The sequence below is a fragment of the Nannospalax galili genome, unplaced genomic scaffold (genome assembly GCF_000622305.1).
Source record: "Nannospalax galili isolate Female #2095 unplaced genomic scaffold, S.galili_v1.0 scaffold229, whole genome shotgun sequence".
NCBI lineage: Eukaryota > Metazoa > Chordata > Mammalia > Rodentia > Spalacidae > Nannospalax > Nannospalax galili.
In genome coordinates, this window is record NW_008360328.1 from 2,550,664 (window position 1) to 2,577,565 (window position 26,902).

Here is a 26,902-nt window from a genome sequence, read left to right on the forward strand (position 1 = left end):
TTTCCTGCTTTTATAGATGAGAACAGTAAACCAAGACACAGGAAGTGACTCGATTAGGGTCACATTGCAAATTAGAGACAGAGTCAGGCCAAGATACCAAGTGCATCCGGCCACGTCCCGTCCAATGCTCCTTTCTCTAAAGAACATTAGCGGTGTCCCTGCCCTCTTCCATCTGGAACTGAGCATTTGTATTCTCCTTTTGCACGCAGGGGTGTTCCGCTAGGAAACGGATAAGAAAAACCAGCAGACAAGGTGCGTTTCTAGGCGGGTACCACCATCCCTGAAGTCATGGCAACCGCAGCTTGGTTAGGGAGGCTCAGCTCCTCCCGCTCCCTTTCCCAATCACGCAGCGGACGTGACACGTGCGGCGGGGTCACGTGTTGTTGTTGGGTCTTGGAAAGCTGCTTCCGGGTCAATGCAGGACACCGGGCTCTGCCGGCCGGAGAGGGGGCCGAGGTGAATCGGACCGGGGCCGGGCCCGGAGCAGGCCCGAGGCCGAGCGGCGGCGGCGACGGCGGTGGCCGGGCGGGCGGAGGCGAGGCGCAGCCCGAGGAGCCACCGCGGCAGCTCCGCCGCCTCCCGGGCCGAGGGGTGAGTGCAGCCCAGCCGCCGCACCGCCGGGGCGCGAGGCCCGATGTCCGGCGCTCCGAAGCCGGGCAGTGGGCGTCAGACGTCCAGCATGGGACAGCCCGGGAGGAGGGGGCTGAGGGGCCGGGAGCCTGGGCCCAGGCGGGAGGAGCCTGAATGCTGCCAGCATCCCCAGGCCCGGGGGATGGGCAGATGCACCCAGGTTGGGAAAGGCTGGGAGACTTGACTTTGGATCACTGAATCCAGAAATAGAAAAAGGAGAGAAAGAAAGGAATTTCCTCCTGGTGATTTGATGGGCAAAGAACAACCATTCCCAGGCCTGGGTCATTAGGCTTGCTCCTTCTGGGACCCATAAAAAGATGGAGTTTGATAGGACTTTGGGGAGCATAAATTTGCCCCCAGTCAGAATAAGATTGGGGGCAGATAGGGGTGCGCTGTGTGCTGGCTTCTTTGGAATGAGGGAAAAGGATATGTGGGAAGCTGAGCGTTGAGAGTCGGGTTGCAGACACCTAAGTCCTATATTAAGAGGACTCTGGGATTTGGGGAGGGGGAGAAGGTTTACTCCTGTCACACAGCGAGTGCACAAGTTGTAGTTGAGGAAAAGTTGGTTGGAAGAGTTGAACTGTTGACTGTCAGTGGATGGGGGAGGCGCTTCACTCCTAAGTTGCTTAGCTACACTAGTTGTAGGCGCTGCCTTAGGACTGTTGGAGAAGCTGGCAAGGCCTTCAGGGCTTGGCTGGGCTGTCCCCTCTCTGTCTGCCTCTCTGTCTCTGTTTCAGTCTGTCTACCCCCACCCCATCCCCACCCCCTGCCAAGGAGAGCTTGAATAGATTTCTGTCTGTAGCAAAGATAGCTTGAGCAGGAGCTGAGGTTTCAGGATGATTATTCACCTTCTTTCTGGAAGGTCCTTAGGCTTTAGACCTGGGGCAGTGGCTTTCAAACTTAAATGAAGTGATGCCGTACATTAACACACGTTACAAGCTAGTGCATACCCACATATGAATGAAAAAATTCGCAAATGTTTCATTTGTTTTTAAATTATTTTTGTAATTTTTATTTTATGTGTATGAGTGTCTTGCCAGCATGTAGGTAAGTGCACCTGCTCGTGCAATGCCCATGGAGGTCAGAAGAGGGCGTCAGAAGAGGGCCTTGGATTCCCTGGAACTGGGGTTATGGGCAGTTGTTAGCTGCCATGTGGGTGCTGGGACTCTAACCTGGGCCCTCTGCAAAAGCAGACGGTGCTCTTAACCACTGTGCGTTCTCTCTAGCCTGCTTGTTTGCTGTTTTTTGAGACAAGACCTTGGGGTGGTTTGCCTTGAACTCACTGTGTATCCCAGACTGGCCTGGAACTCACTGCACTCCTCCTGCCTCAGCCTCCTGAGTGTCCCCCTCATACATCAGTGTTTATTTACCCGTTTCCAGTGCCTTCTGATCATTCTGTTACATTCCATTCTCTTTCATCAGAAAAAATGCTGACTGAATTCCACGAAATTGATTTATGGGTCACAACTTGTGGTTAGCAAGATGCTATTCTGAGACGCAGTTCTTTGATTAGTCAGTGTCTGATATCATAAGCTTCTAGAGAGCAAGTGCTATTCAAAGACAGTGGGTAATTTGGGCTGGGATTGGGACAGCCAGGTATAGCTCAGTATGTCAGTTGGCCAGATGTTTATAACATGTAGCATATTTGACCCATCTTGAAGTACCGTCATATTAAGTTTTGATATATTCATATCACCTGATCATTTGATGAAATTGCATTCAGGTGAGCCTTGATTTTACTGTCATTTGCTGTGCTGGGGAAACACAATGGGCCTAGTTAATTCAGCTGTTTTATCTTTCCAGACTTAAAGGACATTTTATTTTACAGCTTTAAAAAGATGCCTTTTCTGTTCGTTAAAGTCATCGCTTCTTTGGTAATGATTGCGTGGTATACTTCTTGTTCTCTCTATAAAGGTATAGAATCCATAGCCTTGGACTATATTGTAAACTTAATCATAAATGTGAGCATAACTTTGAGTCGGTTAACAACTAAATTTCTCCTATGAAGATAATGTTTAAAAAAAATTATGTGTATGAGTGCTATGCCTGCATGTGCTATGCCTGCATGTAAGTGCACTTGTGCCACGCACTGCCTGTGGAGGTCAGAAGAGGGTGTCGGAGCCCCTAGAACTGGTTAGCCGCCATATGGGTGCTGGGATTTGAACCCAGGTCCTCTGAAAGAGCACCCAGTGCTCTTAGCCTCTGAGCCATTGCTCCAGCCCCAAGATAATGTTTAAAAATATATATATATATTTTTTAACTTTTTTGATATAAGGTCTCCCTGTATCCCCAGCTGGCCTAGAACTCACTATGTAGACCAGGCTGGCCTTGAACTCACAGAGATCCGCCTGCCTCTGCCTCCCAAAGGCTGGGATTAAAGGTGTGTGCCACCATGCCCAGCCTTTTAAAATGTTTATAAAATACATGAAGGACTAGGGAGATGGTTCAGTAGGTAAAGTGTTTGCTGAGTAGACAAGAGATCCCAGGTTCGAACCCTAGCACCCACCTTAGAAAGCTGGGTGCAATTGTGCATCTGTAATCTCATTGCAGGGAATTGAAGACAGGAGGAACCTGGGGATTTACTGGCCAGGTAGTCTTGCAAATCTATGAGCTCTAAGTTCCGTGAGAGACTCTCTCAAAACATAAGACACCTGACTTCAATCTCTGACCTACACACAGCATGGGCATACACACACACACACACATACACACACACACACTTGCGCACATATACACAAAATAGATGAGGTCTTTAGAAAAAACAATATTCATAATAAACATTAATAAGGATTGGTGAACAAAGTAACAGAGTCAGAGCCCTTCATGTGTTGCTGCATGCTTTGAAAGTTGTCACACAGCCTGTTGCTTCAGGACACAGCAGGTCACAGGATGTGGCCTAATTTCAGTAGCTCAAGTTACGGGTGTGTATTTAGGACTAGTTTAATAACATTACTTTTTGTTGAGGATGAGGATGAAGATGAAATTCAAATGCACAGTCACCAGGAAACAATTCCCCAAGTTAAACTTGATCAGTGGGGCATATTCTTCAGTGTTGGCTTATGAAAGCCCTCTGCCACCTTCAAAATGTGTTATGAAACAGGTCTTCCTGCCCTTACTTGTTGACTATGGTGTGGTAGTTGTTGAGAAGTGTTAGGCTGGCATGTACGAACCATTTTTTAAACACTGTCTCTTTTAACCAGCTAATTATTGCATGTTTTAAAGTACTTCGCCTTACAGAATGCTTAAAGAAGAGTTTAGAAGGTATTTGGAGTATTAAAGAAGACCCTCATCAATTTTGTTTCCCTTGGGATCATTTGTAGTCATCAATAAACAGCTGCAGCGAACTTAGCGTAATCCTGTGCTCTTTTTTAGGCATTTATTTCTTCTCTTGACCCTCAGACCTATAGATGGCTCTTTTCCCCTTACAAGTTTTCCTCCAAACTGCTATGAGTTTGGAAATTGGATACTTAACATTTGTTAAGATTCTGTGTAAAATGAGATTGGGTAGCTCTGAATAACGTTTCATATAATGCAGGGTTTTTTTCCTTAATATTTTTTAAAGATATATTATTTTTATTTATATGTATATGTGTGCCTACGTGAGTCTATGTGCACCATGTATGTATAGGTGCCCATGGAGGCCAGAAGATGTTGGATCTCCTGGAACTTGAATTATAGACCATTGTAAGCTGCCAGACATGGGTGCTGGGAACTGAACCCAGGTCCTCTGCAGGAACAGTGTGTGCTCTTAACTGCTGAACCATCTCTGCAGTTCCCAATTCCTGATATTTAAATGAGACAACCTGTATTTGGGCTACTCAGAGTCCTGTTTACTCACATCTTATTCATTCCCGGGCTATGTTTTATATTGAGTGCTGCATGATTTCTGTGCCTAGCCAACTATATAAGAAAAAGTTCAATCTTTCTCTCCCTCTCTGTCTGCACCCCTTTCCACTACTGAGGGTTGAACCCAGAGCTTCACTCATGCTAGGCAGGTGCTCTACCACTGAGCTGTATCTCCATATTCAGCCCAAGGAAAAGTTCCGAAAAGTGATATGGATCTCATAGTGATGGCTTGGATTTAATGGGTGAAAAATATAACTGAGCTGATTCTTTACCCTATATGCAGTTTATCATTAAGATGTACCATTCCAGGACTGGAGAGATGGCTCAGCAGTTAAGAACACTGGTTGTTCTTGTAGAAGACCTGGGTTCGAATCCCAGCATTCACATAGCAGCTAACAACTGTCTATAACTCCAGTCCCAGGGGATCCAACAGCTTCTTCTGACCTCCGCAGGCATTGCATGACATGGGTGCCCTTACCTACATGCAGGCAATATATGCATACACATAAAATACAATTAATAAATTTTTTAAAAATTGAAAAAATAGATGTACCTACCATTCCTCCCTTTTTAGTTTGGTATTCTGATTTGTGTCTCTGGGATTAGATAGCCATAGGCCAGCCTTCCCAATGTCTGATATTCAAGTACCACTTGCTTCATGGATGAACTCTTCCGGAAAATGTGTCTGTCGTTATTTCATTTCCCACCTCAAAACCATTAGCTAGCCGCTAGTGCTAGCACCAAATAAATCCCCTAGTGCTTAGGTTGACATCTGGGGCTTTCTCTCGCTTTTGCCCATGTTTTTTCTGAGCATTGTTCCATTTCTGAAAGTCCCACCCGAAGGTCCCTGTTCATTGTACCTTCCTTTGTATGTAAGAACTTGCCCCTTTCTTTGTAGAGTCCTGTTCATTCTCCTTTTAGGCTACCCCTCTTGTGGGAAGTCTTTGTGCGTGTATTGTTTGTGTACCCCAATTTTACTCCTTTTGGATCAGAAACAACGTAGAGGTCAAGAGAGCCAGACATCCTTGAATCTTGATGTTATCCTGTGTAGTTCAAAGAACAAGTGAGTCAGAATTGACTGAACTTATAATTAAAAAGTAGATCCCAGGCTTACTGAATCTGAGTCTCTGATGGAGCCTTGGAGTCTGTGTCTTATTACTCTGCCCCTGTGATTGTTCTGCCCAGTAAAATTTGAGAGTCATGGACCTAGCATAATGCTCTAAACTGTAGCAGGTACACCCAAATGATTTTTGAACACATGATGTTTAATGAACTGAGCAATGTCCTATTTCTGCAAGGTAGTTTAATTTTAGGGTTTTGATGCCAGTCTCCATTGGAATCCTGGCTCTTATGAGTGTTGTGAGGATTTTACATGCTAAACACCATGGCATATGTGCATAGTAAACTCTCAGTAGGTGTTATCAGCTGTTGCCCTGATGGTGGCTAACGTGGCTAACATAACAGTGTGACCATGGTCATGAAACATGATTGTGAGCACAGATTCCAGCTCAGTCATTGTAAATATGTGGATGGCTTGTATGGTTTCAGGAATTCAGGCTTATTATATTTCCCATTTTAGATTAACAGACCGTGGACCTATCTATATATGAATTAAAATTGCCTTTTTAAAGAAGGATTGTTATCAAAATCACATACTTGGTATTTTCCTCCTTCATTTCCCACTGCCCTGTGAATACAGTACAAACTATAAACAGAGGACCCCAGCCCCTTAGGGTCAGTCTTGCCAGTCCTCCACCTTCAAGGCCCCGCCTAAAGCACGCCACAGTAGTTCTACTTCTTTGCTCCACATACCTGGATTTGTGACTCACTTGTAGCTGAGCTCTCCCTCTTGTGCATCTGCTGAGTTTCTGATGGCTCTCTCTTTAAGAGTGTTGTGTGTGATGCACCTTTCTAGTTGGTCACTGTGTTCTCACACAGTCACTTGATGCTATCAAAGTGCTTTGCCCACACTCCTGTATTAGCTTTGTCTACACTTGACTTCTTGGTGGTAGTAGGGGTTAGCCTTGGCCTATGTTTCCATGTTTTGTGTGTAAGTAGTCCACCCATGAGGGAGAAGATGTTGGTGATTTGGCCTCTATCAGAGCTCTCGTTTTGCCTTGATTCCTTATCATCGATCATAACTATTTATTTACTCCTTACTATATGCCAAACGCTTTACTAGAGGCTTTCAATGAAAAAAACTATTTCATTTAATATTCACAATAGCCCTATGGAATGCCAGCCCTTGAAGCAGGAATAGACAGGTACGTAGCTGTGTAAATCACTCAACAGTCATAATGCCCTCAGAATTAAATGAAGCATCCTTTGAAAAAAAGTTTCATTTTTAGTTTTAATTATATGTGTGCCTATGTATATATGCATGTGAGTGCAAGTGTCATTGGAGACCAGAAGAAGGCATTTGATTCCCTGGAACAGGCAGTACAGGTGGTCTGAGCTGCCTGACATGGATGCTAAGAATTGAACTTGGCTTTTCTGCAAGAGCAGTATGTTTTCTTAACCACTGAGCCATCTCTCCAGTCCCATGAAGCATTCTTTTAAACACAGTTTTTCTCGAAATAAGAAAAATTTAAAAATAGAATAAAACTAGATACATTGTCAAAACTTAGGATCTTGTGGCAGTATGAAGTGTTCATTAGTAATTTACTAATTATCCTTAGCTCTAAGTACTGTTGCAAATAATATTGTATAAGATTGTTCTTAGAGCAATGTTTTCCCAGTGATGTTTGCAAATTCTTCTTGCCAGTCTTCTGTACCCCTCAATGTACTTGATTTTCATTTCACTGTCATCTAAGGTATTATGTCACACTACTCAAAATTCACTTTTCCATTCATCCAGCTAATACTATGTGTTGGCATGTTGTGGGTAACACTGAATGGGGCCGACGCATCCCCACGCTTGTGGAATTTGAGTTTTGGTGGAGAGATTCACAGATTATCATGAGTCCCCTAAAGAGCAGAAGAAGGTGAAGAGATGGTGAGTGAGGACAGTGGTGCTGGATTTGATGGGGCAGACAGAGGCAGCCTCTTTGAAGGTGACATTTGTATTTAAATTTGAGACACTTGTATGCTGAGGTGAAGTGCTCTGAAGAACCAGAGAAAGGGCAGTCAGCTTGGCAAGTTTGAGAAGTAAAAAGCCAGAGGCTGTGAAGTTCACTTGGCTAGGAGGGAGTGGAAGGAAGGAAGGTTAGAAAGGTTAGCAGAGAAGAGATTGAAGGAAGCCTTGAAAACAAGCAAGCAAAGCCCCGAGGACTTCAAGAATGAGATTGGATTTTGTTCTAAATGGGGAAAGAAGCCATCAGTTTTAGAGAACACCATTTGACTTACAATTTGAAAACATCACTTGAAGTTCGTTGAGTCCAGGGAGGAGGCTGTTGCAGATTCCTAGTGAGGTTGATGACTGCTTCTAGTAGATAAAATCATGAAATGGAAAGAATGAGGTAGATTTGGAATGGTTTGGATGTGATGTTGATGGGTCTTCCTGATGAATTACGTGGGGATAGGAGAGGAAGAGGGGCTGAGGTGGGGACGAATATGGGGGGAGCAGAGCAGGGGAGGGGACCAAGAGTTCCGTGTTTGCCCTGTGCCCCCTTTTCATCCACCTCCATTGTCCAAGGAACTACTGCTCTGAATCTTACTCTTCTCTGGATTATCCTGTGGCAGAGAGAGGAGAAAGAGAGAGGAAAGGAGGGATGGGGAGAGAGAGAGAGAGAGAGAGAGAGAGAGAGAGAGAGAGAGAGAGAGAGACTGACTTACGAATTTGTGTGCACATGCAGTTGCATACCTGAGGTTGACACTGGGTGTACCGGTGTCTTCCATATGGGGTGTCTTTGATGGTCGCTCTTCTAATTTTTCAGTTTCTGAGACAGTCTCTGGGTGAACTTGGAATTCACTTGGACTAGATTGGCTGGCCAGCAAACCCTGGAAATCCTCCTGTCTCTGCCTCCCTAGGGCTGAGTCTTTTAGAAGTGCTAAGATGGAACCCAGGCCTCATGATTGAGCAGCAAGCTCTTTACCAACTTTCCAGCCCTTGAGCTTGTCTTTTGATGGCCGTATATGTATATGACCCTAAATTATGGCTGTTTTTCCATGTTTTAAAATTTGTATACCTGGAACTGTACGTATATATACATAAATTTACATAAATATATATGTACATCTCCAGTATATCCATCCATCCATCCATCCATCCATCCATCCATCAATCCATCAGTGTTGGGGACCAAACCCACAGCCTCGTAGATCTAAATCCCCAAATACTTAACACTGTTTTAAAAGATGTGTTCATCTTGATGAAGAAGCAGGCTTAATGAGCTGTTGTTAATCTCCGTTACTGTGTGACATTTCATTTTCTGTGTATGTTGTACCCATTTGCTCCAGGATTCTTGCATCTTCACGGTTTCATTCGTGGGCATCCTTGCTCTTGTCTCTTACTGTACCTGCACATGTTCCTATAGAGCTTTCTTTGAGAGATGGAATTTATAGATCAAATTGTAGGTACAGGTGGGACCTGGTGGTGCACTCCTGTAATCCAAGGACTGGGGAGGTAGAGGCAGGAAGATCATGAACTCCAGGCTAGCCTGGGCTACATAGTGAGACTGTCTCAAATCAAACAAGCAATAAGTTGTGTGTGCGTCTTCAGCTTCACCAGCCAGCTGTATACTGTGTTCTAAGATTTCTGCTCCAAGATATGCCTACTTTAACCATGTGAGATTCCTCTCAAGAGTACCTTTCCTCCAGGACTTCTGATTGTCAGTTTCAAAGTCTATATAAGATAGTATTCTTCTGAGATTTTAAATTTTGTTTCTGTTATTGAAGATGAGCATCTTTTACATTGAATTGTTAGATAGTTGGATGTTATTTTCTATTTTCTTGTTTATGTCTTTTGTACATTTTCCTATTAGAGTTTTTAAACTTTCTTTTAAAAGAAAAAATTTTTTCTCCAAAGAACATTTATTATTATTATTTTGTATTTCATACAGAACATCTCAAACAATCTTAATCATCTTTATACCCCCATCCCCACTGGCATCCTCCCATAACCTCCCTCCCCCCCTGACTGGAGCCCATATGCTCTGTCATCCCTGTTACTGCCCACTGTGTTGTCAGTGCCCCCAGCCATTCCCCAGTGCAAGTCCATCCACTGAGTCTAGTCAACCTATCTAGAGTCCCTTGTTTTAGGAAGATCAGCTCTTCTTCACCTAGCAGCAATCAGTTGTCAACATTCCTTTAGATAAGATTGGGGTCTGTTGTTCACTATCCCAGTTCTATGCTGGCTTACTATCTACCTGAGTTTGCATGGGATTTGTGTATGCTGACACCTATACCATAGAATCATATGATCAGGTTCCCAAGAGCCTGTAGGACTCTGTTTCTATATGGTCATTCACATCCTCCCTGGCTCTTACAATCTTTCTGCCCCCTCTTCCACGATGGTCCCTGAGCCTTGGGTTGGTGAAGTGTTTAATAGAGGGGTCCTGTCCAAGGACCATTATTTAGTAGACGCTTGATCTCTACACTTTGGCCGTTTGTGACCTTTTGTGTTCTTGGCCCTCTGCTGCGAGAGGGAGTTTCATTATTGAGATCTGAGATATTCATTAGTGTCCTCTTCTTTATCCCTGTCCTATGTTCCATGAGCCTTAGGTGTAGAGGTTGCATTGCAGATGTGTCCCTTAGGCCTGGGCAGTTCATAGACAATGTCTGTATGTGACCAGTTGTGGTACTTGGTATTAGTCTCTGACTGCTGCAAAATGAGCTGCTTTGGTGAGTAGTGACTGGGATATTTGTCTGTAAATATAAGGATATATATTTTGCACATAGTAAGAAATCACATTAGTCTATAGAGATGTGAGAGTTTTGGGATTTTTCTCTAAGATCTATGACCATGTGTATTAGGTTATGTTACATTACCACACTTGAGTTTCCTCCCTTTGAGTGTGCTTTTAGTCAAATTAAGTAGCTGTTGATTACCCCCAAGATAAAAGTACCACTACTATACCAATGATGTATGCTGTGCTGGCCATTGATGTGGTTATTTGGTCTTGAAGCTGGTGCTGGATCGTCCATTGATGTTTTCCTTTGGCGCTTTCATAGTGTTCTCCAAAGCTATGAGAGCTAGCCTGCAGGGGAAGTGGCTTCCAGGTCAGTTGCAGCTCTATTTCTCCAAATCCTGTGTCTGATGTATGTTCTGTCTTCAGCAGTAGGGTCTTACCTCCAAGTAAGGGAGGCCATCAAGGACTGTGGCAATTCCCTGAGTAATTTTGGGAGTCTCTTAGACCACCCTGCCAACAACTCAAAGGAAGGCATCTACTGTCTGACACTCAAAGGAAGGTATCTCCTGTCTATTTCTTTTTATGTAGCATTTAGCTATACACATGGACTCATGCAGAGATAATATGTATAATTTGTCAGTAGGTTGTTGGATTAATATGGTTCCCTTTGGTTTTTTAAAATTAGCTAGGCATTATTTATTTCTCTCACTGTCTAACCCTTCTGCCATGTTTTCCCCACTTAAAGTGTCCCCATTGTCCCTTGATAATATCCTTCTCCTATGGTCCCACCTCTCCTGAGCTCCTTCTTTTCCTTTGTCCCCAGAGTCCCTTGTATAACCCTCTCCCCCTCCCATTTAAATACCCCATTTTACCATATTTCCTTAGTAACACCTGTTTCATACTGTTCTCTCTCAGGTTAAAAGAAAATTTTTTATATTTTAAGTATGTTATAAATATCTTTTCTAGTTTCAGATATATCTTTTTACATTTTTTAATATCTTTTGATGATCAAAAGCTTCAAATTTTACTGGCCAAACTTCTTTCTGGAATTTTTAGATGTTTTATTGTGTGTCTCACTAAATCAAGATCATAAAATTCTTCCATTAGGAAGAATAACAGCTTCTCAAAGGGAAAGTTTGCTTTTGCATTTTGTTTGTGTTGTGGAGTTGGCATTCAGTTTCTTTTTCTTTCTTTCTTTTTTTTTCCCCAGGTTTTTTCCAGGATCAGTGACTGACACGTTTAAACTTTTTCCAGCTGATCTCTGTCCCCTAATGTCTTATTTACATAGGCCTGTTTTCTGTCCCATTTTTCTTTCCCCAGAGTTGTTCCTTAAAATATAGTTGATTCTCTACAGGAAGGTCCTGTCTCAAAAAGACTCCCCCCCCCCCCAAAGATTAAATAAAGTCTGATTTGCACCATTGTTATGCAAGTTGCCGTGGATTTGTGACTGTGGACCAGGTGCTCCTAAGGGAAATGCTGGTTATGTGCCTATGAACCTGTGGATCCTGAGAGCATTTTTTTTTTCAAATGAACAATAATATATAATCTTTTTATGTATTTGTTTTTAAAGAAACCTTATTTATTGGTTTTCGTTCACATTGAATTTGCTGCATTGTAGTTTTATGTCTGAATGAAACTGTCTAGCTTGTGTATTTTCCCCACAAGCACCACACACTGTTTCAGCACAATTCTTGGGTGATGTCTTAAATAGTGAAATCACTTTTAGAAGCGCAAAACCCATGAACAACTTAGCACTGTCTCCATCCCCAAATGGGAGCTTGTTTACACTGTGATGGCCAGAAGGCAGAGGCTCTCCCTGTTCTGCCTCAGCTGCGGGGACCTATGGGATGACTTACTTTCATCCTCTGCTGGTATCTGCAAAGGACCACAACAGTGCTGCAAGTATTAATTTTGGAGTTACAAATCAATTTTAGCAAATAGGTGAATTTGCAAACATGGAATCTGTCAGCGAGGCTTGGTCTGTTAAATACTGAGGTGGCTCTGTTTCAAGGCATTAGTTTCAGCCCTTCCCTTGTCCTACCTACACATCTCTGCAATATTTTGCCTAGTTCACAGATAAGTGTTTGAAGCAAATAATTTAGGAAAGAATTTCAATTCTTACTATGTTGAAACTAGTCTAAATTATTAAACCTTTGTTACTGGTACTCATGAAGACCATTTTTTTCATGGGCACTGTTAATAATTTAAGGTCTGTGTTTTGCAAAGGCAAGTATTCAGATATGTTGAGCAACATTCTCCTCATAAAAATTGATAAAGGATTACAAGAAATGTATAAATGATGATTGTATACTTCATAAATCCAGTCTCCCCTAAATGTAGTGATTAAGACTTAGCTATTTTATCCCTCACTTAGGTGGAAAGGTGAGGGCAGCTCTTCCAGTTAGAGAGGAATAGCATTTTTACTGTGCTGTCTCATGAATTGGCATTAATCACCATAGGCATGGGTCCTAAGAAGTTAGATCAAGTCTATTAAAGAAAAATGACAATCCCTTCAGCCCCTGTACTCAGTTCTCAAGTTTACTCGTTGGTGATGAAGAGAGTAGTTGGGGTAGGCAAAGTGATAGAAGTCCAGCACCTAGTAGGTGCTTGTGCTGAGCACTTGTATTATTTCCATTCCCTCTTCAGCAATCCTTTGAGCTAGGAGTTCAGGACACTCCTAATGAATGAACAAATGAAGGCCTGGAGAATTTCAGCAACTTGGCTATAGCCATACATGGTGGTAGAGTCAGTTACTGTTAGCTCCAAGCAGTTTATTTTTTTTTCATTTATTTTATGTGTATGAGTGCATTGCCTGCATGTATGCAAGTGCCCTCGTGCTGTGCAATGCCCACGGCCAGAAGAGGGCATCAGATTCCCCTGCAACTGGAGTTACAGACAGTTGTTAGCTGCCATGTGGGTGCTGGGAATTGAACCCAGGTCCTCTGCAAGAGCAGCCGCTGTGCCCAGCTCCAAGCAGTTTAGATCCAGAACCAGTACTTCCTATGATGGGGCAACAGTGCTATAGCACTAGATGTGGGAGGAGGCTAGTAACTTTTGAGTGTAAACTTCAGCAGCTTCTCTGTAGCTGGTGTTTTAACATCTGGCAAACCCTGGTTATTAGAGTGCTTTGAGTCTCTAGAAGGCTATTGAGTGATGTGCGAGTTGTCTCTTCCTAATGGGACTTTGCCTTCACATGGTGGCTTCTGTTGCTGCTTGTGGAGAGCAGAGATAATAAGGTAATCTGTAGACAGGTTATGACCTTAAAGTTACATGTGCACAGCTGAAAGAAAATGTGCACAAGCGATTTTCATCTGGTGAAACCTGATCCATTGAAGAGGAGAAAAAATAATCATTGCTGTTGGAAGGAGAGAGAAGTTAGAAATCGTTTGCCCCTTTGGTGGCCAGACCAGGCAGCGCTGCCGTTTTGTGTTTTGGTTCAGTTACTTTGACGTAGTTACAATAAGTATTTTGGCTGCAGCCTTTTTCATACTTTTTAATAAGTTCTGTTTCTAAGGTTTGTATGTGGTGTGTGTACCGTTAACATGAAATACTCTGTGTTTAATGAAGTCAGCATGGCTCAGCAGATTAGGGCTACAGAAAGGATGACTCTGCATGCTGGGCAGGCCACAGAAACCCGAGCAAATCCCTCAGTTTCCTAGGCTGTAAATGGAGATAAGTGTTAGCTCGTCTCTTTCAGAGAGTGGCTGTAGAAAATTACTAGGCTTTAAAATGATTGCTAATCTCGATGTGGAGACACTTGGTTTGGGAACATCGGTTCAGGAGTAAATGTGTCTAATCCTGCTTTGAGTAAGTGCAAGATAAAGCCTTGGAATTGTCCCAGCTCGAATCCTGGCCTAATAGAAAGGTAGGGGTAGGTGTTAATTTGTGCCTCAGTTGGGTTTGGGCTGGGGGCCTGAAGGTTGAAGTCTCCTTGGAAGAGGTTGAAGTAAAGGCATATAAATGCTAAACCTCGTTTGGTTGTGACTGCTGAGTGCCTGGGAAGTGTTTTTGTTTTGTATTTTAGAATGCCTCATAGAGATATAGACAGTTGGCTTAAAATAACATTTTTGGTCAATGAGAAAATAGGAAAATTAGGAAGTATTTAGAAATTAGTAGTTTTAAAATAACCACACAAAGGGGTAACTTTATTACTTTTTTTTTTTTAATTTCTCATGAAAACTGTAAAACTTTGGGAGTAGTCCATTTGGGTCAGACATTTCAAATACTCTGCTTATGTACAGTGAACTACAAGCATGGGGGTCAGTTGTATTTGTTGGTGTGTACCTGAGAAAACTCTTTCATTGTCTAGCATGAAGTGGGCCTTGGATGCAGTATGCTCCATCAGCAGAATACATGGAGAGTTCCCCTGATAACATATAGCTGTGGTTTTAGACATCTTTGATGTCTCTTATGTAGGGAAATGAATTTGAATTAAGTAGTCTAGTGTCTGTGGCACTTCTGAGGAGTGTGTGGTGCTATGGTAAGGGAAGAGGGTAGCAGTGCCCTACACGGCACAACTGAAGGAATGGATGATTCAAGGAATCCACAGTTCGTCTGCCAGTGCTGCTGTTGTTAATCTTTTACCAAGAAAAGTTGATGTAGTACACGTCAGACTTGGCGATAGTGTAGCATGAGTTGCAAAAGAAGCTTTGAGAAAGAGGGTGGTTCTTAGGAAGGGTAAAATCATGGTGGCATGGTGTGTGATGATAACGAATTATCAGCCCACTTATTTTGCTCTTGGAATGCTAAGAGTTAACAAGTTGGCTAACCATAGTTCTGTAGACTACATGTAAACATTTCTTAGAATATATTTTTCTTCCTTTTCATTCAAAGAGAGCTTCTAGTTAGATACATTATATATGCCCAGAAGCAGTAGCTGAGAGTTGCAGACATACATAACTTTAGGATAGATCAAATTGGGAATGTCACACAGAATGAGACTCTAGCCTAATTACACTGACTTGAACTGTGTCCTTGAGATGTTCATATGGCGAGGTGGCTGCCATTCATGACTTCAGCCAATTAATGGAATAAAAACCTTAACAGGGATTATGTAGGTATACCTAGGGACACAATTTTTCATGAGCTTTGCAGCAAAAAGACAGGTTGTAAAACAGTGTGTCCAAAAGCCCTTAATCTTTGAGTAGAACGTACATATCTCCATAGCCTGGAAAATGTGGTCTGGAAGACTGGACACCCGTAACCATACATTGCCAGGCTGAGTCTGCTTGCTAATCTATCACTGAGGTCTGCTGTGACTGTGGCTCTGAGTCTGCTTCATCTAGAAACAGCTAGCTTAGCTCAGGAAAGGATGCTACGTGGTGGCCATTTGTGTGGCTGTTATTGTTTGCTTATTTTCAAATGGAAATTTAAAAAAATACAGTGGATATTGTATCTTTAAAATCAGCAAAGTGATTAACAGACTCTCATCTTTGAGTTTTGTGCTCTTTCCTGGGGGACCTGCAGCACACACATAGACACAGACACAGACACACAGACACACACATACACACACACACACACACACACACACACGCACGCACACCCACACGCCCACACTTTCCCAGGGCGATTCTGTTTCAGTGGGGAGGCACTTGTGCTACACCTCAGAAATTAATGTTTAGAAAATGAAGCCAGTAAGAAATTGCAGCTTCCTAGAATAAAATGTTCAGGAATTTGGTAAGGTTTGGGTTCAGTGGGGAGTCGTTCAAAAACTGAAAGCTTTTTGGGGAGGAGGTTAAAAGAGGAAGCCACACTTAGTGAAAGTTAAATAGGCTTTTTAAGAAAGAAAGAAAAGCTTGCAAACATTAAGAAAGCTTGTATTCCTATGAGATTTTTGAGAGATCCAGGAGGGCCTGTTCTGTAGGCTTCATTATACTAATTGTGTCTGTCCTGTCCCAGACCCCTGTGTTAAGCCAGCACGTTTCTCTTGTCCTTAAAAGCCAAACAAAGCAATTCTTAAACTCTTAAGTTCCCTTCCTCTTACTGTTCCTCTCTTCCATTTGCATCCAGTCCCCTCAAGATACACTTCATCTTCTTCGTTTCTACTTATTATTTCCCTAACTCCCTACAGTATGGTTTCCACTTCCTTGTCTAGAACTGAAACTGTTTATACTTTCCCTGAGGTGATCAAACTCATAACTGCTCAGTTCTTGAATAGTTTTAAAGTCCTCATCATTTTGACTTCTCTATTCTGCCTATAAAGATCAGGAACTCAAATCTTTGTACTCGGTCCACAGTGTTCCATCAAAATCTGTCTTTTATCTCTACAGGATAACATCTGGTCTGAGCAAGGCCAGTCATGATCTGAACATCTTACCACCAAGGCTCTGGCCCTCCATCCCTACTTTGTCTCTTTTAACAATATTGGCGTGTTTCAGGTCTCCTTTGCTTGCTCTCTGCATTTGTTTATTGTACATGGAAAGCCCTTCTCCATCCAACTTGTCCTTCTCTAGGTGGTCTGGGATTCAGCTACTCAATATGCTTCCAAAAGTTAACCACTTCCAAGTTTAAATTTTTTGCTTTTTGTGTGGCTTCTAGGTGGCAGAGGTCCTCAAGCAGAGTTTGAATTTTGTTCGTTTTCCTTTTCTTTAGTGCTTAGCTCTGCTTCAGCCTCTGGTACCTGTTTGTTGAACCCCACTAAATGAAATCCTCTCTGTGAGAGAGTATCTACTTAATACAGAAATGAACAGGCCGAGAAGCCCAATTTGCTACAGTACAAAAAAAAAAAAAATAGAGGAAGAAAATGAATTTATTGGCTTCATTTTTACTGAACAATTGTTAAGAGATTCCTGTTGTCAGGGAAACACATCTAAGTGGAGAGAAAAGTCCCTGGCATGAGGTGAGGTACCATCTGACCAAGAGAACCATAGTGGTGAAGTGGCAGAGGCTTTGGCCAAAATGTTTAACCTGCTTTATTTTCACATAGTATTAGCAGAATATTGGCAGGTAGCTTTGGGAATGTAGTTTCTGCCTTTCCTTAATAAATGGGTAGGATTCATTTACTGTATATAAATGGATCCAAGTAAAATGAATGAAAGTAATTTTAAAATACATGTCTTCTTTTATGAAAACTTTTCTTGACGATTTTGCCCCATCCTAAGTTAGTGTACATTTTGAATTACTGATTTCATTTTCAGAAGTGTAACTCAGGTCCCCAAGCATTGACTCTTCCAGTAATTTGATGCTAGTCGGAATGTGTTCCTGCCTCAGAAATCCTTGTTGGTCTCCACAGTCTGGTGACCTGGGGGCCAAGGCATCACTGCTTCCTGATGTGGCTGGGCAGTTGAACTTGGCTGGCAGAGGGAGGCCGTGGGCATTCCTCCAGCCCTGCTGTACAGTCCACAGTCAAGCTTTGCCTTTGCCCTTGTGAGCACAGCAAAGGACAGCCCAGAGCGGTCACCTTTTGTCCTCTGCACCCTCCTCCTTGTCCCTTGAGGATTAGTTCCCAGGCTTAGGTGTGTGCTGTCTCTATTTGATTTTACCTTTCTGACTCCCTTTTGCAAAACTGCCTGTTTCTGCTTGATCAACCATTTTATTTCTCTTTTTGTCCATCCCAGTTCCTTTAGAAATTATTATAGTATATATTCCACATACCAAAAAAAAATTCTTTTATCATAGAAACTTTGTAATAATGAGAAAATTTTTTTAAAAATTTGCAAATGTTCAGGCCATTCCTAGATATGCCACATTAAAGCATACACTTTGAAAAGATGATGTGTGGACCTCCTGAGTTCACGTGGCTCTGAGAGCTAATGAGTGGCTGTCTCTTCTGCTCTCCACCCTCCTTCCATTTTCTTCTCTCTGGCATCAGCTGCTGGTTCTTCTTTTAACTCGTTTCTCTTTTTTCCTTCCAGAGATAGTCTGTGCATATTCGAGCCAATAACTCTGTAAGATTTCAATTTTCCATTTTGGCACTCTGAGATCATATTTCTGTTTCTCGGAAGTTGAGAGTGAGGCTGGTAGTTTTATAAAGCTTTATGAAGTGCACTACACATTGTTTCTTTAGGAAATAAATATTGATGTTACATACCAGCAGGAGGTTCTATCTTGCATATCTTGAGTGTCCAAGGTCAGACTTGAGCCATTTTCTGTTTTTAATTGTGTTGAGTTTCATACTAATTTTAATAGGACCCTTTTGGGGGGGAACTTTATGTACAGATGGTTTCATAGTGACTGAGGGTACTTAGGTGACTGAATGTTCTATTCTGACCTTAATCTACCTGGCAAAAGTGTTCTGAGCACCTTATCCTCTAACTCGTGATTTCTTGTGACTTTCTCCAGGCACATTATAGTCAGAATCAGGGGGCACAAAGGAATTGAGATTTTCACAGGTACGTTCTACCACTTGTAATGGAACCAAGAAGCATCACCCGAGATTCTGGGCTCCCTGGTTTCAAGCACCAGTTCAGAACGGTTTTGCAAATGCATTAGAACTGTAATGTAATTTGACTCCTGTTATTTCCAGAAAGTCATAGATTACCCACCAACCACCCAAAACCTTTTAAAAGGCTTCAGTTAAAGACCTTTCTCCACTCTAGATCTCCTCATTTTTCAGTCTTTTCAGTCCCCCTTTCCCACCTACCATTCCTCCTCAATCTGCCACAGCAGATTCTGTGCAGATGTAGGTTACCAATCCATTTGCAGTCTTAAGGTTCTAATTAAAAACCCATGTATTCTTGTGTGGCAGCGCCTGCATTCCTGGAAAGCTCCCTGGTAAAGTATACTGGAAAACGACGAGTGAGGGTCCTAGGATGACTTTGTAGTTTCAATAAAAATAATAACAATGAGGAGGGGGGAGAGAGAGGGGGGAGGAGGGAGGAGGAGAACTAAATTTTGATATCCAGACTATTTGGAAGAAGTTTTTTTGTTTGTTTGAGGTCCTGGGAATTGAACCTAGGGCCTTGTACATGCTAGACAAGTGCTCTATTCCTCGGTTGCACCCCTGCCCCACTTAAATTTTTTTTTTCTTTTGAGACAGGGTCTCATTAAGTGGCCTATGCTGGCTTCGAACTCACCTCTAGTCTAGATTTCCCTTTAACCTTGGATCCTCTTGCCTCAGCCCCTCAAACAGATTATAGGCCTGCACCACCAGGCCTGGCTTTGGAGGAGTTCTTTTTTTAAACTTGGGGCATAAGGGAAAACTTTCAAGTTCCATGCCCGCTTATTTACTAGGACCTGTTTTCATTTGAAGAACTGTTTAATTTTGCATTCCTTCATCTGGTCCGCATTTCAATTGTGTCCAACTTCATTGCTCTTGAATTATGTAGGTTTAAGTGGTTCTGAAGCCTCCAGATTAAAGCTGCTGCTTGAACACAGTGATCATTATTTCCAGTGACAGCTCACCCTCCCCACATACGTTTTGTTCTTTTGAATTGCCAGTTGTTTGGAAGATGACAACGTAACTTCTCTGATGTTTTTGTTAAACATTTCTAAATGATCTGTTGGCTTTCTGCTCAAGATCAGCCTTTGATAAGAGCCATGGTGCCTTTTGCTAGTGGCAGAGCATCTGGTGTGTGTTGTCTGCTATTGACGGTGGTTAAGTTTGCATTAACAAAGGAACTTTCAACCTGAAGATTCCCGAAGCCTGAGATGAGTACAGTCCTGGGCAGCCCTATTCAAGCACTTACCACTCTGTGTAGATCAGTAGAACAAATTGTCTTATATTAACACTAAAACAGATGCTTGTGGTAAGCTTACAAAGAAAGATAATAAATCGAAGTCAGCCCTGTCTTTCCAAGGTAACTTGTGATATACTCATTAGGAAATGTACTCCACAGTCTAACTTTGGCAAATTATACAGATAAAACTTTTGTTCAGTGGGTAGACATATGCTTGGTGAACATCTGTGTTCTAGGCATCTGTGAACTGATTTCACGAATGTATGTGGTCTAGTAGTAAGTGAAGACACAGACCAAGTTCACTGGCTACTTTGATATTCATGCTGCTTTCCCCCCCCCCCTTCATATTCTTAGTGTGAGCATAAGGGGAAGGTTCAGACCATCCATAGGTGAGAAGTGAGAGGTACACATAGTTTATGTGTACCCAGCTGGTAAGAAGCATAAGCTTCTATATCCATGTGTTTCCATTCACAATAACTTTCTTGTAGAATTAGCAGCATTATGCGTTTGGAGCTTGGCTATAACCCTGTAATCCAAATAGCATATTTGTAGGTCTCTCCAGAAATCTTATGGTCCAAGTAGAATAGATCAGGGCTTTTACAAACTTCTTCCACTTGTGATCCCTTTTCACTTGGGAAATTTTTGCATGACCCCAGGTATATAGAGCAATAAAACAGATTCAAAGCAGACATTTTCTGATCATCATAAAGATTTATTTTAAAGAAATTCTTTGATATACATAAGATTTTACCACTTATTAAAGGCAGAAGTTTCCCTGCTACTTAAGTAGATGTGCTTATTTATTTCCACATAGAGAATTAAGTCTTGGCTGAAACATTTGATACTTCCAGATATAGAGCATCCTGTCTGATGGGCACAAAGCTATTAAGTGGTGAAAACTGAGTAGGGCTTAATTTCTCCTCATCCCGAATTCTCAGCTTTTTCTACTCAGCACCCCAGAGGCTGGTGATTGTAATGCTCAGCAGCATTTACAAAGCCCTTACCTTATACAGCATGTTGCGTGTGCTGCTATGAGTCAGTGCTGGAAGAAATAGAACCACACAGTTCTGCTCTCTGTGTAAGTTAGTGGTAGGGCTAGCATACACGCCTGAGAAGAAGGCCTAGCCTTTGGTGCACAGGCAAAGAAGAGCTGCCCTGTTGACGGCTGTCACCCCTCAGGCCAACCATTGAAGTGTTAGCTGGGTGGTATCCAACAGCACCTGGGGAACTCTTGTCTCTTTCTGCTCATGTCCTTCAGCTAGCCTCTTTAGCTAGTGTCTAACCACATTCAAGTCTCTGCTACTTTAAGAGAAGAAATCTTAGTTGCTTCTGACTCTCTGCTCTTCCTCCTGCCGAGCTTGTCATCCCGTCTCCCCATCTTCTCAGTGGTCATGAAGAAAAGGAACAGGAACAACCATGACCACTGCCTCTTCGTGCCCCATGGACACTAGTAATCCCCATGGCTCTCTTGTCCTGCTGATCTTCATAACACTTCCTATATTCATGGTGACCTCTGAATCTCTGTGCCCAGCCAGCATTTCTCATCTGACTTTCCACTGTTTCCCAGAATACCCCACAAGTACTTCATGTTGTCCCTGGATGAAATGCAAGTCATCATTCCTCCCCCTTACAACTGCTATGATCACAGTTCCTTGACTAGTTAATGATACTACTTAATGGTACTGGAAACCTGAGGGTTAGCCTTAAACTCCACTTTCCCCTTAACCCCTGTAATCCTGAAAACCTTGGTCTCTAAAGCAATCTTGAGTCTGCCGCTGCTCACGAATCCTTTCCACACTGTATTAGTTCAGTCCTCCATCATCCCTTTTGCATTTTTACACTGTCTTCCTAACTCCTTCAGTCCTGAGTCTGTCATATCTATCAAGTACTGAAGCACCAAGTTGAACTAAAAAAAAAAAAAAAAAGTGTTCCCATCCTCAAAAGCTTTTGGCTTTTAGTTTCTTACTCCTTGCTCCAGGATAATGTTCAGCATACTGATGTGTAATTCAGGATTTCCTGAGGTCCTGTTTGGATGCTCCTCATGACGTCTCCCGTGGTCTTGCTGCTGTGGCAGCACCAGGGCTTTTTAGGCTACTCCTATCCACTGCTGTGCCGTTTCTCAAGACGCCCTTTGTTCTTTGCATATACTGTCTTCTTCCTCTTTACTGATTATTTTAATTTTAAATAGAAGTGTGGTACTTGATAGTTGGAGATTAATTATAGTTGCCTGGCCCCTTAAGATAATGGGTTATCAGGCTGTCAGAAGTTAGTATGTTTAATAGTTCTTTCATGAGCACTGAGAAAATGTTGGAGTTACTGAATATATGTACCCTTAGATGAGGTTGAATAGAAAAGACTCTACCCAAACTCAGAACCAAAAGGAATAGCCTTAGGTCCAGGTATAAGTGGCCAGAAAGTGGAAAAGAAATGAGGCTTAAATTCGAATAGATTATTTATTTGTCATTGAAGTTTCCGAAGGTGTGTACTGGTGTGAGAACTTAGTTCCGTGATGTCCTTGGCTTCCTGGGCCCTTTTGCTCCTTGTTCTGCTTTCATTCAGTTTATTTCTTGGACTCAGTAATCCCAACATAGCATCTGTTTTGTAGCAATAGAATGGAGGAAGACAGGAAGGGGGTCAGATAGAAAACTCTGGCTGTCTTACTTCTGGATTCTTGGACGCTACCACAGATATTTCCATTCCATCAGTTACAGGTTAGCCATATATATCTAAAGTGTATGCATGCGTGTGTGTTACTGTGGAAGAAGAAATTAAATTGCAAGGGACAGATATCAAAGGATTCACACAAACTCTTTGGCCTGATGTTCTTTCTAACCTTCCCTTTCACCCTTTTTCCAGTTACCACATGAACCATGTGAACCAGCTCATAGTCGCATTATCCTTGGTTGGAAGTGATAATCTCCCCTTCTAAATCTTGGGATACTTTTTATTACATTGCACATACCCTGCTGAACAGTTGTGGCTGTAATTTGTCTGCTCATGCAGTTTCCCTAAATCACTCAGCCTCACCACAGTAGAAGTACCTAGGCTGTTACATGTCTGCAGTGCCCAGCCCCCTGCTTGATAAAGACTTGGTTGTCAAGAAGTAGTTCTTAACATGAGTAAATAAATAATTTAGAATTTTTTTGTTTCTTACAGAGTTATTGGAAAGGAAGATGGACCAACCTAGTGGAAGAAGTTTCATGCAAGTATTATGTGAGAAGTACAGTCCTGAAAACTTCCCTTACCGCCGTGGCCCTGGGATGGGGGTCCACGTCCCAGCCACACCTCAGGGCTCTCCTATGAAAGGTAAGGAAGCTGGAACATGAAACGTGTTTATGGAGATGACTTAGGAAGTTAGACCACAGTATTGCCTTGCGAATGAATTCCTTTATTTGGAATTATGAGTTGAATGGTCTTTGTCCCTTGTTATGACTTTAGAATTGTTTTTTCCAGATTGACCAAGAAGCATTATACTTACAGCAGAAGAATCGTTCTTGAATGATGATACTTCAAGTGCATATTCTCTCAAGGAACTTAGAGGGTAGAAACTAGTACAAGACTGGTCTGTGTTCTGGAGGCCCTTAGAAGGTCCTTGGATTCAATTACAAGACATTCACATTTACAAAGATATAGCACAATGTAGCTTATGTTGCGCCAAGTGAATGCCACAGTGATTGGGAATGAAATTTAGAAGATAATGTGATCAGGAGAGGGTTCAAGGGTTAAGGGTTAAATAGCCCTAGGAGAATGAAGACTAGGGTTAGAGAGGAGATAAAGGCATTCTAGGAGAGACAGTAGGTGTGAGCAAAGCTCACGACCTGTGCAGGTGTTCGCTAGCCTTTTTATCTTCATGTTGTACTTAATAGTAGTTATTTGTTGGATTAATAGGGAATCATTGCTTTAGTCCTATGTTCAGAGTTTACTGAGTCATTTCTCGGTATAACTAGCCTTGTGCCCTGTGCAGCTGAAATGGTGAGAGAAGTGGACTTAGCTGGCAGTTTTTTCCAGGCTGTGTTCTAATGCTGAGAAATTTGATGCTAAAGTGTACTTGGAAAACCATGTAATTTGAGACCTCTATAAATCATGACTTTCACAAGTCCTTGTTTTATACCAAATGGGGGAACAAGTGGCTGAGTCTCATGCTTATCCCGTTTTTTGTTCGTTTTTTTGTTGTTTTGTCTTTTTGAAGCAGGGTCTCCCGGTAGCCCCAGCTGTCCTGGAACTCACTATGTAGACCAGGCTGGCCTTGAACTCACAGAGATCCACCTGCTTCTGCCTCCCGAGTGCTGGGACTAGGTAGCGATAGTAAGAATGGTTTTATTGACTCATGTATTGTAGAACCAGGTGGTGGTCAGAGCTGTTATTTGACCATAGTCTTTGCACATTTCAGATTCTGAAGCCCTTTCTCTCATTAAGATTTTATTTTAAAAGCAAGACTAATTTTCATAGGGGAAAAATTCTGTTAACACATGAGCAGGAAATGGAAATAATTGATAGGCAAGAATGAAAGAAACAAACACAAAGTTTTGAATGGCTCTGCATAAGTGAGGAGGGTGTTTTGGACATATGAACTTAAAGACAAAGGTGACTTGGCAGATAGATCATTGAGTGGCTTAGGTCATTTTCAAAGAGAGCAAAAAGATAAAGATACACATTAGAGAGAAGAGTTCTGCAGATGTTTTAGAATGAAGGAATCAAGATCAGTAGAAAGTGGTGGTATAAGGTCTCACCTGGGTCTGGTGTTTGCATGATAAGGTGACATTGTGGATGCTGTTGATAACTGACAAAGTGTCCTGCTGGGAGTTAAAGCCTACAGGACTTTTTGTTGGTAATGGTTCAGTAATTGCTTCCAGCCTATATCTAGCTGTCTCCCTTTAGGATTCAGGGCCCCAGGACCCATTATGTTTTCTTGATCCTCATGTAATTTCATACAATTTGAGTTTAGTTTCTTGACAATTCCTAGGGACTAAACATATATAGGAAAGAATTAGGCCGAATGTAGCAAGTGTCTTGTGTCCCTTGTGATTCAGATCGCCTCAACCTCCCAAGTGTACTCGTGTTGAACAGCTGTGGAATTACCTGTGCAGGAGATGAAAGAGAAATTGCTGCCTTCTGCGCTCATGTGTCAGAACTGGATCTTTCTGACAACAAACTTGAAGACTGGCATGAGGTAAAGTGTGTATATTGCTGTATTTTGGTGAAAGGCAGAAGTAATCATTGCATTCTTGTTGCTGTTATGTCACATTCTGTTGAGCTCAGATTCTCACTTGAGTCTTGTTATCTCTGTGCCTCAAAATAAACAGCACAGCAGTGACTCCCTGTGGTAAAGTTCCAGTTCATTTATTACTGCCACCTTGGTTTTCTAAATTGAGGTGAATAGCACTGACGCATTTTATTCCAGGCACCGAAAGGTTAACGAGTCTGCACAGGTTTAGATTGCAAACAGCATATTAATCCTCTGTCCCTCTAGTTACACATCCTGTGCTCATGCTGTGCTTTTGCTTCAGTATTTATTACTACAAATTGACATCCGGTTGCTCAGGCTGAAATCAGGATTATAGAAATACTATTACTGAAATTGTTCCAGGTCCCTCAGCATTTTTATTTTATTTTTTTATTATTTGTATTTTGTGTGTATGTGTGTGTTTGTGTGTGTGTGAGTGAGTGTAAAGCCTGCATGTAAGTACACCCATGTCGTGCAGTGCCCTCAGAAGTCAGAAGAGGGCATTGGATCCCTTGGAACTGGAGTTACAGATGGTTGTTAGACACCATGTGGATGCTGGGAACCGAACCTGGATCCTCCTCAAGAGCAGCCAGAGTTCTTAACCACTGAGCCATCTCTTCACCCCCATATTTTTCTTAACATTAATCAATATCTGGTAGTTTGAGATAAGTGATGTCTTTTGACCTCAGAGGAACTCTAAACGAAGTATACAAATAGCATTATAACGTCTGTCTTGCTACTGTAGATAACGTTACTGGCCTGATTAGACATTTCCTGATAGAAGCTACCATGAATTTTAAGGAAATATAGTTCTTCCTACTTGGTTCTGTCTCTTGCCTTGATTCAAGCTCCTCGTTTTTGCTTTGGCTGTTTGGAGAAGGTGGCTGAAAGGTTTTACCTGTTCTGCTTGTGTCCTGCTTTCTCCATTCTTCCCAGGGCTACTGCAGCGCCCCCTCCTGTGTGAAGAGCTTCAGCTGCATTGCCTTGCTGAGGAACCAAGGTCTGCATTCCTTAGGAATGAGCCCTCAGCACACAGCTTTGCCATTTCTAGAACTTCATGTCTGTTTTAGCCCTTCGCTGTCACTTGCAGCACATCCTAAGTGCACGGCATGAAAGGCTTCATGCAGAACCCACTGCTCTCTTTCCTGTCTTCTGCTGCCCACTGCCTCTTTATCAGCTGGAATTTATCAGATGAAATCAGGTTGTCATTCCTCTGTCAGATTTTCCCAGCTCTCAATACAGACATATCAGAGTGTCCCAGAGCACCTGTGCCATGCTGCTGGGGAAGGATCCATCACAGTGTGGTATAGTCTCTTGCCTTCCTGCTCCACAATTTTTCTAGAGACTGTCAGCTTATTTCCACTGGAGACTTGTTTTTTTTTAAATCATCAGCACCCAGCATACTAGAGAGTCAAATGTTTGCTCAATGTATTGACAAATAAATAATTATATTTTAAGGATTGGTCAAGACTACTTGCTATAACTCTTGCTGTGATCTCCCAGAATTCACCTGGTCCTTTAGTGTTCCTCTTTGCTCATTTGAAAATAGGCTTGCTGATAATTAATCATTGAAATACTTTGTAAACATCAAATGCTCTGTGAATCCTAAGACAGCTTTCTTGTTGAAGAAAAAGCTGCCAGCACAGTTTGATCAACTTTTCTTCTGTGTATCTGTTTTGTTGTCTTGTTTAATCTGGGAACAGTGTTCTTGGTCATAGTTTCCATTTTGATAAGGATCTTTATCAAAAGTCTTGGAGGCTCATGTCACCTGATTTCTAAGTGAAGTGTAGAGT

At 42.2% G+C, this 26,902-nt stretch overlaps 1 protein-coding gene across 2 annotated transcripts in view; it reads left to right on the top strand.

Annotated features, from left to right (window-relative positions):
• The first annotated feature begins 391 nt into the window (after positions 1-391).
• The window catches only part of Tbcel (tubulin folding cofactor E like), a 68,718-nt gene continuing 42,207 nt past the window's right edge, over positions 392-26,902 (top strand). The window contains exons 1-3 of one of the 2 annotated variants that reach the window (XM_008826015.3): positions 392-591; positions 23,042-23,191; positions 24,916-25,055. In XM_008826015.3, coding sequence (XP_008824237.1) covers positions 23,059-23,191; positions 24,916-25,055 — 273 coding nt within the window. In that variant the 5' untranslated portion in view covers positions 392-591; positions 23,042-23,058. The remainder of the gene's footprint in view (positions 592-23,041; positions 23,192-24,915; positions 25,056-26,902) is intronic. The other variant, XM_029560118.1, reaches the window with a different exon arrangement.